The sequence below is a fragment of the Pteropus vampyrus genome, unplaced genomic scaffold (genome assembly GCF_000151845.1).
Source record: "Pteropus vampyrus isolate Shadow unplaced genomic scaffold, Pvam_2.0 Scaffold1, whole genome shotgun sequence".
NCBI classification, from domain to species: domain Eukaryota; kingdom Metazoa; phylum Chordata; class Mammalia; order Chiroptera; family Pteropodidae; genus Pteropus; species Pteropus vampyrus.
In genome coordinates, this window is record NW_011888782.1 from 17,383,060 (window position 1) to 17,400,300 (window position 17,241).

At 37.2% G+C, this 17,241-nt stretch overlaps 1 protein-coding gene across 6 annotated transcripts in view; it reads right to left on the bottom strand.

Annotated features, from left to right (window-relative positions):
* Positions 1 to 17,241, bottom strand: part of UBP1 (upstream binding protein 1) — a 54,588-nt gene that overhangs the window by 29,765 nt on the left and 7,582 nt on the right. For all 6 annotated transcript variants that reach the window (XR_002782124.1, XR_896038.2, XM_011362869.2 and 3 more), the window contains one exon: positions 8,533 to 8,684. Coding sequence is in view for 4 of the 6 variants with exons in the window: in XM_011362869.2 (XP_011361171.1) it covers positions 8,533 to 8,684 (152 nt within the window). In the remaining 2 variants the exon portion in view is untranslated. The remainder of the gene's footprint in view (positions 1 to 8,532; positions 8,685 to 17,241) is intronic.

Sequence of the window (17,241 nt, forward strand, 5' to 3'; positions counted from 1 at the left end):
AATTTAGAAATTCCTCTCCACCAACAATTTTCTTCAATGGTAATACACACTAAGTGAAGTGCAAGACTTTTATTGGTTTAATTTCTCCTTCTATCTGATCCCCTTCCATAATTATTTTAATAACATAGCTTCCTGAAATATCAGTCTAGGTTCTAACTGAAAAATAAAAAAGGTTCCACTATTAATGAAGTACAAAGTTCACATAAATAGCAATATTCTGAGTTACTAGTCCTATTTTTAGCTTTATCTTCTGAATTTACCTTTTACGTTTTGATTTTTTAAATCCTTTTTTGGCTTAGAAATGCAAAAGCACTGACAGAGTTGAAAAATAAAACTGTTGTGAGTTCATGTCCCCACCCATCTTCAAATACAGATTGTAGGTCTAGCATCCCCAAATGGACTCCAGATAAGATGGAGCCCAAGATGTGGCAGCCCTGACTTGGCTAAGTTGAAAGCATGTATTTCTAAGGCCCTAATATAGAACTTTAAAACAAGAACCAAAGCTAACCTCCAGGAAATCTATGGTGTAAAATGAAATTAACAAGTGACAGTCATGTGCCACGTGATGACATTTCATCAATGACAAATCACATATATAATGGTGGTCTCATAAGATTATAATGGAGCTGAAAAATTCTTATCACCTAGTGGCGCTGTAGCCATCACAATGTCCTAGCACAATGCATTACAGTAATGTCCTAGACCTTCATGTTCACTTACCACTCACTAACTCACCCAGAGCAACTTTTCTAGTCCTACAAGCCCCATTCGTGGTTAAGTGCCCTATACAAGTGTACCATTTTAAATCTGTGCCTCTTCTAAGCTTAGATACACAAATACTTACCACTGTGTTACAGCTACCTACAGTATTCAGTACAGTAACATGCTGTACTGGTTTGTAGCCCAGAGCAATAGGCTATGCCATATAGCCTGGGTGTGTTGTAAGCTAAACCAACCAGGTTTGTGTAAGTGCACTCTGTGGTGTTTGCACGACAATAAAATCACCTAACAATGCATTTCTCAGAATATACCCCCTTCATTAAGTGACACATGACTGTATTTTTTAAAATCCAACAGGCGTGCTATTTCCTAGAGCCTAAAACTCATTTGCAAAGTAGCTAATATTGGTTATTAGAGGATTCTCCAAGTAGAATATGGCTTCCAAATGAGCAGGTATTTCTGAGCCAACAGCAGCAATGAGCCAATCTGGAATAAATCCAGGGGTTGAGATCAGAAGTCTCACTCATTATGAGTGTGAAAGCACCAAAGACTCAGCTAGAGCTATAAAAGAAAGGCCAGCCTCCAGCTAAATCCTTGCTCAAAGTGAGAGTCAGCTGTGTTCACGTCACCCTCTTGTGGTTCCATGTTGGGACTACAGTTTTTCACTCCACGAAGTCAGAGACTTGACTCTTCTTGTTACCTAAGAGTAGAGGACAGCTGCTCAAGTGTAACCAGGGAAATACAAAATCGGTTTTTAAACTCTGTACTTCTGTTGTTCAAAATAGTACTAAAACTGACACTCTAAGGCATCAATACAATTTGGCAAACTTGTTCCAATTTCTACCTGACTGATGAAGTTAAGACTACACAATGTTACACAATTACACAATGGCAGATATTCTTCAGCAAGAACTGCCCAAAAGGCAGAAGGTGAGCAATTTGGAAACTCCTTTAAGAGGAAGCTACTGGCATTAACCAATCTATGGCCAAAAAACGGTGCCAACCCTCCTCTGAGAAAAACCCATCTATAAAAGGTTACGGTGAGGGGAAGCTTACATATTTGCCTGAATAGTCAAAGTAATAAAAAATTAGCACGGGTCCCCAGACTAGTAGCATCAGCATCACCTGGAAATTTGTCAGAAATGAAAATTCTCCAGCCCCACTCTAGACCTACTGAATCAGAAACTCTATATGAGGTCCATCAATTATTTTTGATAAGCCCTCTAGGTGGGTCAATCTCAATGCATGCTGAAGCTGGAGAAGCAATGTTTTATGTAAAGCCACAAATATCCAGTCAGTCACTAATATTTGCAACACAAAGCCTTCAGGAGCTTCTCCTGGGAATAATTTTATACTCAAAAAGCTGAGTAAAATGGTAAGAAGTAACCATCTTTTCTCAGTAGCTGAACAAATATTGTAGGATATATTATGATAAACAATCTTCCCAAGAGACAAATTGCCTGGTTTGGAATGGCTGATTATACATTTGCAATAAGCCACTACACGATATCCAGGTAATAAGATTTCAAAAGTTCTTTTTTTTCCCCCAAATTATTTAATTGTCGATGTTAAAATTAAAAACTAAGTAATCAAAAGCTGTTTAAAGTAAACTGTATTGATTCCTTTATAAGTAACCAAAATTCATTAGTCATTCACTTGTTTGACAGGACTGTATATCAGGGTTCCCCAACACTGGGCTACAGACCAGCACCAGTCTGTGGCCTGTTAGGAACTGGGCCGTAAGAGTGAGCAGCAGGTGAGCAAGTCTCATCTGTCTTTGCAGCCGCTCCCCAGCGCTAGCATCACCAGCTCAGCTCCACTTCAGATCATCAGGCATTAGATTCTCACAGGAGCACCGGTCCCTGGTACCAAAAGGGTTGGAGACTGCTGCTGTCAATCTTGCAACCGTCTACAACTCTCATTCCATTACATATACATGCTCCACAAATAACACTTAAATTCACATATATTCATTACATGTGTGTACAGTCTATATTGGAATATATATACACACACATTTTACACAAACATACACACATGCATGCAAGGGCTTCATTAGATGCCAATTTCAAGACCCAGCTTTGACAGGGCCTTCAGAGATAAGCTAGAAGCGTACTGTAGGATGCAGAGCGTCTGGTTAAAATCTTGAATGATGGCCACACTATGGAGACAGCTGTGATACACGTAACAGTGGCTCATCCCGCATCACTCTGGAGATCATTCACCTAATACACATTTGCCTTGGCTGATGTGTTAGTCTCCTATTACTGCTATAACAAACTCAGTGGCTTGAAACTATATAAATTATACAGTTCTAGAGTTAAGAAGTCCAAAATGGGTCTTACTGGGCTAAGAAAAAAAGGGCTGTGTTCCTTCTAGAGGCTCCAGGGGAGAATCTATTTCCTTACTTTTTTCTAACTCTTGAGGCAGCCTACATCTCTTGGCTCATGGCCCCTTCCTCCATCTTCAAAGCCAGCTACACACAGCATCTTCAAATCTCTGACCCGACTCCTGCCTTCCTTTCACTTTTATAGAACCTTGTGATTTCACTGTATTCACCTGGATAACCCGGGATAATCTCTCCAGCACAGCATCCTTAATCTAATCGCACCTGTGAAGTTCTTTTTGCTATATAAGGTAAAATATTCACAGGTTCTGGGGATCAGGACATGGACATCTTTGGGGAACCACTATTCTGCCTACCAGTTGCTAAGCAGTGTAAACATGCTATTTCTACAGTTCAAAACTGACAGCTACAGGTTTATTTAAAAGATTATAGTCATACTTCCCAACAAACCTGGCAAACTTCCCGAGTCATTACACAGGTATCTAGCCCCAGGGTTTAGTTCTTACCATCTGTAAATTGCTCATCTAGCTGCAACAGGAAACTAATGCATCAACCAATGTCAAAGTACTTGGTCTTCCAGTACAATCAAAAATCATTACTTAGTTATGAACATTAATAACAGCAGCAAGGGCTCATGTTGTGCTGGGCCAGCTTATAAGCACATTACATATATTACTCAATTTAATTCTCAACTACCTTATTATGTTGGGGTATTAAATTAAGAAACTTGCCTGGACTAGCAAATGGCAGAATAAGATCCAAACACAGGCAGCTTGGCTCCAGAGATTGCTGATAACCACTCACTGCTGCCCTCTCTACCTCTCAACACCTCTATATGCAGAAAAGACATAATTAAATCACTGGTCAATTAAAAGAAACCAAAAGGTGTCTGAATAATGTGCATATGCAATATGCAGCAGAGATGTATATATCCTGGGCACTTCTACTTCATTGTCAACTAAGTATGACAGCTTCTCCCAGGTATCACTTGAGATGGAAGTTCTTTTAAATTTCATCCTTTAGTGACAAGACCCTTATATTCACCACAAGCACACCTGAGCATAGAATTCACTCATTACATGAACGAATGAGCTTACTAGGATAAATTCAATAAAAATAGTAATTATGCAATATTTTTGTTCTACAAGACTGTCATAAACCATGATTAGAATCTTCTGAGATGAGCAGACTTGAAAACTGGGAGATAGGGGAAGAAGACTTAATTCTATACCCTTTCATACCTTTTGAATTTTGAATCATGCATATAAATCATCTGTTTGAACTGCGAAATTTAAAATGTGACAATTAACTAAAACCTAGAAAACACTGGAAATATTCTAGTATAGAGACTTACTGGTTAAGAAAATGAAATCTGGAATCAGAAAAACCTGAGTTTAAGTCTTTATAAAAAGCATGGTCAATAATCTAAATAATTAGGAAAAATTAATCTCTCTAAAGCTTTAATATAATCACAAAATGGGGATAATTGTGCTTTCATTAATTGTCGCCATTATTTCCAAATACAGTAGTGTGTTGCTTAGTGAGGGGGATATGTTCTGAGAAATGTATAGTTAAGCAATTCGTCGGACAAACATCAGATAATAGTATTTGTATATCTAAACATAGAAGAAGCACAGTAAAATTATAGTATAAAAGATAAAAAATGGTACCTGTATAGAGCACTTACCATGAATAGAGCTTGCAGGACTGGAAGCTGCTCTGGGTGAGTCAGTGAGTGGGTGGTGAGTGACATGAAGGACATTACTGTACACGACCACAGGCTTTAAAAACCACTGTACATGTAGGCTACATTCATTTATCGAAACTTTCTTTCTTAAATAACAACCTGAGCTTACTTCAACTTTTTTACTTTATAAATTTTTTAATTTTTCAACTTTTCAACTCTTTTGTTAATAGCATTAAAAATAAAGACACAAGGGGAGCATCTGAGATCTTGCTCCCGGCATCAGTCATCAGTTTGGCTCCAATAAACTCATAAAAATTCTCTACAGGTTAGGATGTTCTTATATGGACATTTACTTGGTGTAGTTGGCAAGATTCTGAAGAAGCCCACCGAGGACCACTTGCAGACCTGGACCTGGTGCAGGTATAAGCGCGGGCCCAATGTGCTCCACTGGCTCCCTGCTTCACATCGGATGAACTTGGGTGAGTGTCTTTTCCGGGCTTCCTTGTTCTAAGCAGCAGGCCATGACATTATTGAAGCTGTTCTTAGAAAATTCTCGTGGTGGACAAGAGTTGAGATAATCCAGGGAAAAGAAAAAAAAAATGGGCTGCTGCTTTTAATTTTGGCTTTTTACTGGACTGATTACTGAGAGTGAACAAAACCTTTCCTGGTTAAATGAGACTGAACTCTCTGTAGCTCTGAAACGTGCCTTCCCAATCCAAATGGCCAATGGGGTGAGGACAGTTGTTCAGATCCCCGAATGTGCTGAGCAGTGGCTGGGCACTGGGAGTTGTCTAGTGTGGTAGCACAGCCGGTTCCAGAGAAACTGGTGGGAGCCCCTGGGCAAAGAGCAGGGCACACTGCGAAGGCTTCACCCAGAGAGAGGGGACCATGTCCTAGAAAATGTCAAGATTCTGGCAGTGTCCGGTAAGCTCTCGCTGGCCCATGCTCAGGTAGCCTTAGGTGACTAAGAATCTTTGTGGGGTTGCCTCATAAGCAGTCCTATATGTACAGTCACTGCACTGGCTTGTCTAAGGCTGGTTTTCCCTAGAAGTTTGTTCAGACTCTACAGATCTCAAAATTAACCTGGGAAATTGTGCCTCCCAGGCCAACCAGGCCCACTACAGTCTCTCATTAACACTCATGCAGAATAGTGGCCAAGATGAGGGTCCTTTGATACTTTTAAAATTCTGCATGCACAATTAGAAAAGGCCATCCATAAAATTAGAATCGGGCATTCTAAAATTCTTGGAAATATAAAAATTAACCTAAGTGTTTTTCAAGTTCATGTGATCTTAGATTAATCTTTAGTAAATAAAATCTAGCTTAAGTTTGTTGACTTAAAAAAAGACACACACACGAGACACAGGGTCAGGATCATCAACATCACTTCTTCCCACCACCCAGGTCTGTCTGTTCTATCAGTTTTAAAAAGGTGGGGTGAAAGATTCTCAGCAACATCTCGATCAAGTCCAAATCTACCTGAATCTAGAAAGAGCTATGGAGCCTCTCCTTATAAAAATATACATTTATTAAAAAATTGAAAACAATTTTAGGGAATTTATAAAAAATCTTGGATTCAGAACCTTTTGTCAAAGTGATAAAGCTAGGAGACAAGTCTGTGTAAGAACTATACACACTGTAATACGTACATTTGATATTCATGGAAGCATTATATTAAAGGTATTATAGTCTCATTTTTAAAAGGTATGTAAAACTAGAATTCCTTTATGATTACTCAAATGTATTTTTACTGATTACGAAAATATATGTTTTTAAAAACATCTACGTATGCAGTTCACTTACCCATTGTTTTTCTTAAAAGACTGGGAGAAATTAAGATATAAATTAACACAATCCCCCAACCAAGGAAACACTCATCATTAATACTGCAGTGAGCAGAGTCAAGCGCCAAGAAAATCACCTGCATTTATTATATTAGTAATAGTTAAGCTAGAGTATTACCTGAAAGGGGGACACAAGGAAGCCTGCTGGGGTGCTGGAAATATTAGACATAGGTAGTAGTTTCAAAGGAAAAATATCACTGAGTTGTACACTTAACACCTATGCACACTACTGTATATACTTCAATAATTTTTTTAAATCTAAGTTTGACCAAATTGACACTGAGCTTGTTAATCAACTATTCTAAGCTTCAACTTTTAAATCTGTAAAATGGATTAATAAAACTTTTCCAGGGGTTATTGTGGGAATTGAATAACAGACGTAAAGTATTTAGTACAATGCTTCATACACAATAAATACTCAATGAATGTAAGTCTAATAAATCATCACTACAGTTGGTGGATTGCAACTTTTATCAATATGAACTTTCTTTATCTGGCTTAACAATAATAGTGATAAATTACGCATATTTTCCCCAGGCCAATGGACAGAAACATCCAACATGTCCCTTTAAACAGGTGTGTGGGGGGCGGTGGGTGGGTGGGTGTGTGTGTGTGTGTGTGTACACACACACTCATTCATCCCATGGTATGCAGACAACAGAACTTAATGAACAATTCCTCATGTAAGAAAAATTCAGGTTACTTCCTTTTTTGTCATTGGAAATAAAGCTACCATGAATATCTTTGCCCTTACATTTTTCTTCTGGTATTTTTGTGTCTCAAACAGATCACCAAATAAACTCTTAAGGTTCTTTCAAATATGAAACGTAAGTTTCAAATAACTGAATGTCTACCCAAATACTAAATCAACATGAATAACAAAGTTAGGGTACTGCCATAGGTACCACAGATAGAATTACCTGAAGTAAAACTTCCTAGATTCTAACTTTATATACAAAAAGTTAGAATTAAGTTATTCTGTTAATCTCGTCTAAAATCTGTAGTTCTAGAAGTTAAAGATTCTAGTTAATGAAAAAGAAATCACAATTGACTCTTAAGTGAATACATGTTAATTCCAATTTTTTTTATATATATATAATAAACACACAAAGAAATACACCTAAATGTCAACTAGTTATCTTGGTGAGAGGCAACTGCAAAATATTCAGCTTCATCCCTTGACATATTTCCCAATTTTTCTATAGTGAGTACTATTTTTATAACAGAATGTTCAAGTTTTTTAAAAAATAAGAATTCCATATAGTTTCAGTATAAGTATCCAAAAAATTAATTCCTGCATAACAGTACTTTTGTTTACACTGGTAAGTCACATTGGCCTGTGCCCAAACTGCTAAGAACACCTGAAAAAAATCCCTTCTAATTCCCAATGGTAAATTCTACACCCAACATCTCTATTTTCCATTCTGCCCACTGTCACTTTTCTATCACCAAAATATAATATTCTCATGAAGTATAAACAAGATATGGGTAAACAAAATTTGACATGATTTATTTTAGCCACAGCCTCCATCTTGGTACAGCTTATGTCTATTTTCAGCACAAACCTGCTTCACGCCTGAGACCCAGGTTCCTTGCTAGCTGGACTTCTGATTAATTCTCAAGTTCCATATTGAAACTACTGTTCCTAAAAATAACTGACATCCTTTCCTACTTGCTCCTCCTGTGGATTTTGTCTGAAAAACCCTGTAATAAATCTCTTGTTCCACAGATCCTCTTTATGCAAATCAGTTTCCACAAACTATTACTTTGTTGGCTCACAGTAAAGTTCCTACAATTTTTGTTACCTAAAGTTATAAAATTTAAAAAAAGAATCTAATTTGAAATTATTGCCAGTAATCTAGGCTATAATGCAAAAACATCCATTTAGGATTTTTGTGAAGTCTTTCCTTAAAATATGAAATAGCCATACTAACCTTGGTTCAAGTAAGTGAGCGTTTCATCATGCAGTTTTACTGCTGGAGATGTTGCAGCACACATCACATACTGAAAGGGCGGGTGTTTAGTTTCGTCATCCAATGGAAGGCTGGAATCTTCCTGCTTGAAAATGGGTAATGCCAAGACATCACTGAAAAGTGAAAAAAAAATCAACATTGACCTTACTTTGGGTTTAAAATATTTAAAAGCATATAAAAACATTCAGGGGTAGTTTCTTTTAAATTTAATATCAGAAATCATACACAGAATAAAAGAAGTGTTAATGCTAATCTGGCTCCCCCAGAAGATAATAGTTCATATCTAGTGTGGGTGGGGGAGGACAAGGGCAGCTATGATTAGGCAGATAAAATAAGTAATAGCTATTAAAGTCATGCTGCTGATAAAGTAAGAGATCAGACTAACAATATATATACTTAAAAAATCTACATCAAAAAATGTTTTAAAATTTTTAAACTTTGTATTGTTTCCATGAAAAAAAGAGCAAGTCGAGAGTGTGTAGTTACTTGTTTTGAAAGGCAGGAAACATTACTGCTGCCAAAGGTAGGACACATTGGTACCATGAAATTGCAAGCATTTGATTAAAATGGGACTTTACATTTCCTGCTAGCCCTGGCAAGTGCTGAGAGCATAAAGCTTCATGTTTAATCTAAAACAATGGCATCTTCAGAGAAGCAAACGGTAGCAGTAGAAACAACTGTATTTTTTCTCCCAAGAATAACTTGGGGCACTGATTGGGAAGGAAGTTGGGGGGTCTTCTGGGACACCGTCTATATTTTTCGTTAACCTGGGAGGTTATGTAGATTGTCTTTTTTTAAACAGCTGATATAATTTAAAAGCCATAAAATTCACCCTTTTAGAGTGTGTAATTCAGTGGTTTTTAGTATATTCATCGAGTTGTACAGTCATCACCACTATCTAATTCCAGAACATTTTCATTACCTCAAAGAGAAATCTTGTACCCATCAGCAGTCACTCCCTATTCCCATCCCCTTACCCTACACTCCAGGCTCTGGCAACCACCGATCTACTTTGTCTCCATAGTTTTGCCTATTTTGGACACTGAATGCAAACAGAACCATGTGGTCTTTTGTAACTGGCTTCTTTTTCTTAGTATGTTTTCAAGGTTCACCTATGTTGTAGCATGTTATCAGTACTTCATCCTTTTTACGGCTGAATGATATTCCATTGTATGGATATACCACATCCTGCTTATACATTCATTAGATGATGGATATTCAGGTTGCTTCCACTTTTTGCTATTATTACCTGCATGTGTTTTTGTGCAGGCATGTGTAATTCCCTTGAGTATATACCTGGGTATGGTAACAGTGTTTAACTTTTTCAGCAAGTGCCAAACTGTTTTCCAAAGTGGCTGTACCATTTTACAATCCCACCATTAATGTGTGACGGGTATTTGTTTTTAAGATAATTCACTGAGCTGTAGGTTTATACCTTGAAAATTTTTCTATGTTCATTCCTCAATAAAAAATAACAAAATATCCAAATAAGTAATTACTATATCGACACCATTATCAAAGGCCTGTCTTATTTCCCATTGTTTTCTCCAAGCCGTTGACTAACTCAAGATATCTGGTTAGCCCATTTTAATTAAATTCAATTTAAAAGCAAAATGTGGAAATAATAAAATGAGTGGAAAATCTTGCATTTCCTCCTCTTTGCATACATTTCTATTGTTGATTATTCAAAGACCAAATTACCATTAATTTTCTTTCTCTTTTATTTATACTCAGGAAACTGTCAAAACACTCCTCAGCACACAAGTAAAACTGAACATAGTCAGCGATGGTCCCCAGCCCTCCTCCTCTACAGTTCTTCTCAAACTGTAAGTAGGTTTTCTCCCACTTAATGGAACAGATATGAAAACCTTAGGGCAGATATAAACTTTCCAACAGGCTTACAAATGGTACTTTAAGACTCAGAGCAGCTGTCTTTATGAAAAACAACCATAATAGTCAAAATGGCTCCACAGATGAAAAAAATATATATTCTTATATCATATATAAAAAAGCATTTAAAGCGTTCTTGGTGAGAAAGAAGGAAAACAAGAATAAGAGAGCTATGACTCAAAAGCATTAGTTAATTATACTGAAAAGTGACATGGGAATAATTTTAAGATCCCAATGCTAACTGAGTTGATCATTAACTACATGTCCTCAACATAAGAAATAAGATTGCATAAGAATGGCTATTTATAAACTGTCGCATATGGTAAATAAAACTGTATTTGCTTTGGATCCTAGAAGGCAACTTGGGTTATTCACTTGGGTTACCCGGGAAGTACTATGCTCATGACAGGCGCTACATGATTCCTGAATAAGCTTAACATGTAAAGATGTAAAGATCATTTGCTACTGAAATCCCAATTAACTTTTTACTTAATTAGGAAGATAATGTATTCCAATCAACACACAGCCTGAGTGATTCTTCTCAGTCCAGGCAGATCATTTCATTCCCCTGAACTCTCTATCGGCTCACTTTCAAGCAGGGTCCTCACAGGGCCCTACTCGATCTGTTCCTTCCCTTGTCCATTCACCCCTCTCCCACCACCCCAGCCCCATCGGCCTCCTCCAGGTCTTTTTTTAGGATTCTTGTACTGGCTCCACTCTTCTGCTGATGTCCTAGTGGCTCTTTTCATTCAAATGTCACCTTCTCAATGACAACTTGACAACTGCAATCCTCCCATCTGCACTCCCAAGTCCTCTTTTCCTGCTCTATTTATCCAGAAAGTTTGTCACTTCCCAACGGTATACATGACTTAAGTTTGTATTCCCTAGTTATATAGCCAACCACTCTCCAAATTTGTTTCTCTTTACTGACTGACCCCCAGCATCTAGCACAAAGGAGCTCAAATATCTGCTGAATCAATGAACCAATTGCAGTATTAATAATCAGTCAATTATTACTAACATGGAAAATGAAGTCTCCAGATGATTTAAGATTGTAATTTCTACTAGGATGAACTATTAGAAAGTTTCAATACTTAATCATTTTTGTAATCCCATATCCCAGACAGGTAGGGCTCTCAGGAATCTGACAATCAGATGAAAAGCCTCAAGGCTTCAAATTATTCCAATTTCAAAATGCCAGTACCAAAAAATAACCAGGCACACAAAGACAAACAAGACTTAGGAGCAAAAATCAACAGTAAAAACAATAGATAGCATATATCCAGTTCCAGATTCTGTCTACTGGTATTTGGCTCTTTTCTACCTCTGTTGCAGAGAGTGAGAAGCCTGAAAACTACACATACAAGACTTCTTGCCAGCTGGAGTCTGCTAGGTTGCTCCAAAGGGAAGCACTGGCGGGAAATTGAAAGGCCTTGCGAAGGGCAGAGGTGGGCAAGTACACAGACCGCAGGTGCAGGGAACTTCAGGGCGCAACAGCCATGACTCCGGCAAGTGGCCCAGGACCAAGCAGGTAACAGTCCCTCCTCCCAAACCCTTCTAGCACCTTTGTAATAAAATAGTTCACTAAATCTTTCTCTGCTTGAAACATCTAAATGGATTCTACTTTCCTGACTGGACTGATACCCTCGAAGACTTAAGATGCTAGAATTACTGGCCCCGCACTATAAAATTATGCTCACTGTTAAAAGAAATTAAAAGACCACTCTGAAAAGACTTGCAAAGAACAGGAAATTTTAAGGGACAGCAAGACTGAAAAGATTTCTGGAACTGGAAAATAAAACTGCTGAAGTTAAGAACTCAAGTTTAACAGCAGCTCAGACAGAAATGAAGAGTAAATAAGAAAACTAGAATATAGGTTAAAAAAAGAAAAAAAGTTTTCCAAAAGGCAGCACAGAGACCAAAATGATGTACAGTGCAAAAGAGATGTTAAGAAAGGACAAAGGGAGATTTTACACTGAATTGAAGTACCAGAAGAGGAAAAAAATGGAGCAGAGGCAAAATTTGAGACAAAGGCTAAACAAATTCCAGAACTGATGAAATACACCAATTCACTAATTCAAGAAACCCAAATAACCAAAGCAGGATAAATAAAAAGAAACCCACACCTAAATACATCAAAAAAATTTATAAGCTAGTACAGTACATGAATGTTAATTTTCTCAGTAAAGTACCTAGTAAGGGAATCAGCTGAAAGTAAGCATGAGAAGGAGGAACTGTGGGTCTGAGAAGTTACTGTCAAGTCCTTGAGGTCAGGAGAGGCGGAGAACAGCTGAGGACACTAGTGAAACTAAGCAGCCAAAAGGATGCACTTGAGAGCTGAAGTTGTGAACTTAAAGTGAGACCAAATCAATGCTTTTCTAGAGCCACATTCGGCTGTTTAGGTAACTTAAAGATGTAAAGAATCAGACTTAATCAGGGTTACAGTTTTGCAAAAATAAACAAGAGGGGAGAGGAACAAAGAGGGAGCAAGGGAAACAAAGGTATATGCACGGAAGTAATTATGCATGACCACAGAAATAAACCATCTGGAGAAGAAAAAAGGATTTGAGGCGAGGGGCAGTGAACTGAGAGCAGGATCAGTGAATACGGATCTTAATGGCTTAAATGATGGCACGAGTAGGGGTAATAAACAGGGTGAGTTGAAAGGGTGGGAGGTGGTAGCTAGCGATCTTGAACTCTGAATTTGAGATTATAGGTGGCTTGGATGATTGGTAATGTCAAGGCCTAATGTAGGACCACAGGACTGAGTGGCTGAAGATAATATTACAAGAAAGATAATCAAGGAACAGAAAGAAATGCACGCTGTTAGAAGGTTCATTTAAATATCTTCTGAAATCACTAAGAATTAAGATATCAGTAGTTTAGATAATGACAGTAAGCCAGGACCTAAAATCTTTAAAATGAGGAACTACCCAGAAATTAGTAGATGACTGCAAATGATTGGATAACTGGTGATATTCAGTGACGTGAAATTAAAAGTTGGGGGGTCTTATGGGGAAAGAGAAAGGGAGAACAAGCGTGAACACAGCAGTGAGAAATAAGCAGCTTCCCTCTTCAACCTTCCCATGCAGTGGTAGGACTGTGAAAATAAACCACCACCGTCTGAGAGGGCTTTAGGGAGAAAGTATACTCACAGAAGAGCCAGGATTCCAAAAGCAGCAGCTGAAGAAATCATTAAAAGACAAAGTGGGCTATCTTAATTTCCTAGGACTATCTAACAAAGTACCAAAAACTGGGTAGCTGAAAACAAAATTTAGTCTCACAGTTCAGGAAACTTGAAGTCTGAAAAAAGGTGCTGGCAGCGTAGGTTCCTTCTGAGGGCTATCAAGAAAGATTCCAGGCCTCCCTCCCAGCTTCTGGTACTTGAATGCAAACCCTGGTGTCCCTTGGCTTGTAGATGCATCCTTCCAGTACATGACCAGCTTGTTTCATTGTGTCTTCAAATAGTCTTCCCTCTGTGCATGTCTGTCCCTGTGTCTAAATGCCCCCTTTTTATAAGGATACCAGTCATCCTGGATTAGTCTGATGACCTTGTTTCTAAATAAGGTCACATTCTGAGGTCCTGGGGGTTAGGGCTTCAACATATCTTTTCTGGGGGGTAGGGACCACAATTCAACATTGACCAATTCACAGCATTGACCCTTTAGGGGATTTTCTGATGGTAGATTGATAATTCCAAAGGGCAAAATGGAAGGGTTTTAGCAGTTGGTAAGAAAGGGGAGATGACTACAGGACAGAGGCGGGCAGAGCCTCATGTCGATCGGAGTTCAGGAAAACAGAAGCATCTCGAAATCTGGAACTTCTTGTAGTCCCTACAAACAAGACTTAAAGGCCCAACAAGACTGGTCCAATATACCCTAAAAAATTAAACGTATGTCTAGGAAAGACTGATCAAAAACTGAGAGTAAAAGAGAAGATATAACTAATGATACAAAAACTAAAAAGATGACAATATTACTAACAACTTATATTGATATATTTGAAAATATGAATAAGATGAACAACTTCCTAGAGATAACATCAAAACTTTCTTCAAGACATAAAAAGCTTTAAAAAATAATCCTAGAGAGATTGATACTGTGGTTAAAAATTTTTCCCCAAAGAAAACTCCTGGTCTAGACTGGTTTCACAGTCAAGTTATACTCACCTTTCAACAGCAGCTCTTACACAAACTCTTCAACTGAACAGAAAGAGAGGAAGTACTTCCTAGGTCATTTTATGACACTAATATAATTTTAAAGTCAAAACTAAGTACAAATAGAACTACAAAAGAAAACGAAAAGCTCATTTCAGTCATAAATATAGATACAAAATGCTAAATCAAGTACAGCTGACCCTTGAACAATGAGGGGGGACTGGGACACAGACCATCCCCCGGTCCCCTGGCTGAAATCTGCAAACCACAGATGGAAAATACTGTTTTTGATCCATTGTTGGTTGAACTGTGGATGTAAAACCTGGGTATTCGTAGCACCAATTATATATTTATTGAAAATTATCTGCATATAAGTGGACCCATGCAGATTAACACACCGAATCTAAGAGTATAACAATAAACCATGATCTACTTGAGTATTTCCCAGGACAAGGACAGAATACAGAATCTGGAAACATTACATTTATGGGTACTTGATTTAGAACAGAATGGCATTATAAAGAGGTGAGAAAGTCTTTTCAATAAATGATACTAAGGTAAAATGGATATTCATATAGGAAAAACTGCAATTGGCCTCCTACTTCATACCATCATAAAAAAGAAAAAATACTAAACTCCAGATAGACTGTAAACCTAGATATAAAATGTAACATAATAAAAAGACTGTAAGAATATCTTTATATTCTCAGAGTAGGGAAAGATTAACTATAAATGAAAAGACTGGTCAATTTGACCATAACAAAATCAAGAACTTCTGTTCAAAAGCTACCATAAAGAGAATGGAAAGACAAGTCATGGAATAGAAGAAAGTACTTGTGACACATACACACAATCAAAGGCTAGTGTCTGGAAAATATAAAAAACTACGATAATAAAGAAAATAAGAAAGATAATAGAACTGAATGAAAACAAAGGTGCTGCCTTCGAAACTCGGGAGAGAATTACACATAAATATATAGCCTTTCATACATCAACTAGAAAACAAACACCAAAAACTAAGGAGAATGCACCCAACTCAAGAAGGTGGGGCCATGTATAGCGCCAGGTAGGGACTACGGTAACTGGAGAGATCACTTCGTAAATTACATAAATGTCTAACCATTGTGCTGTACACCTGAAACTAACATACAATTAAATTAAAGTTAAAAAAGGAAAAAAATGAAGTTGGAAAATAACAAGAGCAAGCAAGAAAACAAGGAAGAAAATAACAAAAATAAAATAGAAAACCCAATAGAGAAGAAAAACAAAAACAAAATCTGGTTTCTTGCAAAATAGTAAAGATATAGATGAACTTTTAAAATACATAATGAAAGAAGGAAAAGATACCAGCAGTACATGGAGTGAAAGTGAATAATCACAAATATTAACATTAATATTTAAAATCTGAAAACTGAAATAAAAGCAATTTTCTATGAAAAAAAAAATTACCACAACTGGCTGAGATAAATTCTGAATATTCTTATGTCCATTAAATAAATACATGTGCGGTCAAACATTTACTCCTGCAAAAAATTTAAATCACTAAATCCAGGCTATATCCAAAGTAAGCTTTATAAAGCCTTGAAGAAACAATTAAGTCTCATTCTCATACAAAAATTTTTAGCTTGTAAAAAGAGAAAGCTATCCTCCTCACTTGTTCAAAAAAAAAAAAAAAAAAAAAGACCAGAGTATAAGAAAACTGAGTACCAATCTCACCTAGGAATGGAGATGACCTATTTGTGAAACTTTGGAAGCATTCTCTAAAATCAGTAAGAAAAGAGATTCAATCACGTTCTAGGTGTTTCTAGACAACAATGCAGTGAAGCCCTACTTAACGTGATAAGGCAAGAAAATGAAGGGTAAAGATTACACAGGAAGAAACAAATCTATTGTTATTTAAAAAATATTAACTAAGAAATCTGAAATCCTACAAATTATTAGAACTATTAAGTTAAACAAGGTCCTGAAGGGGAAAAAAGCAACATATTACAGGAAAAAGTGTGCGTGTGCGTGTGTGTGTGTGTGTGTGTGTGTGTGTGTAACATTCTCAACAGATTGTCTTCCCATCCAGAAAGATCATAGTCTACTACCTTGAGAACATCTCTCTATTTCTAATTGGTAGGCAGCCAAAGGGTGCAGTAGAGAAAAGTGGAGGTAAAATCATCTGCGGAGTTTCAAATCTCAGCTCTGCCATTTGTTGAGTGACACTATGGCAGGCTACTTAACTTCTCTGATCTCTAAAAATGGGTTTGCTCTTAATTTAGAAAAAAATATTTTAAGTAAACTCTAGGCACATATTATATCAGAGGGTCTTATAGTGTGGTCCGTGGAATCCTGGGAAATCTGACATTCTTTCAGGGGGTTCAGGAAGTTGCACCTATTTTCAGAATAATACTAAAACATTATTTGCCCTTTTCACTTTGTTGACATTTGCACTCATGGCACAAAACCAATGACGGTTCAAACTGCTAGTGCCTTGTTATGAATTAAAGCGGTGGCACCAAACTGTAATAACAGTCACTATATAAAAATTAATTTTATTATATATTGGTCCTTGGGTAGGTATGTATTTGTTACACACCTAAGGCAATGGTTGTCTGAAGGAAGAGTTTTTATGTAACTGT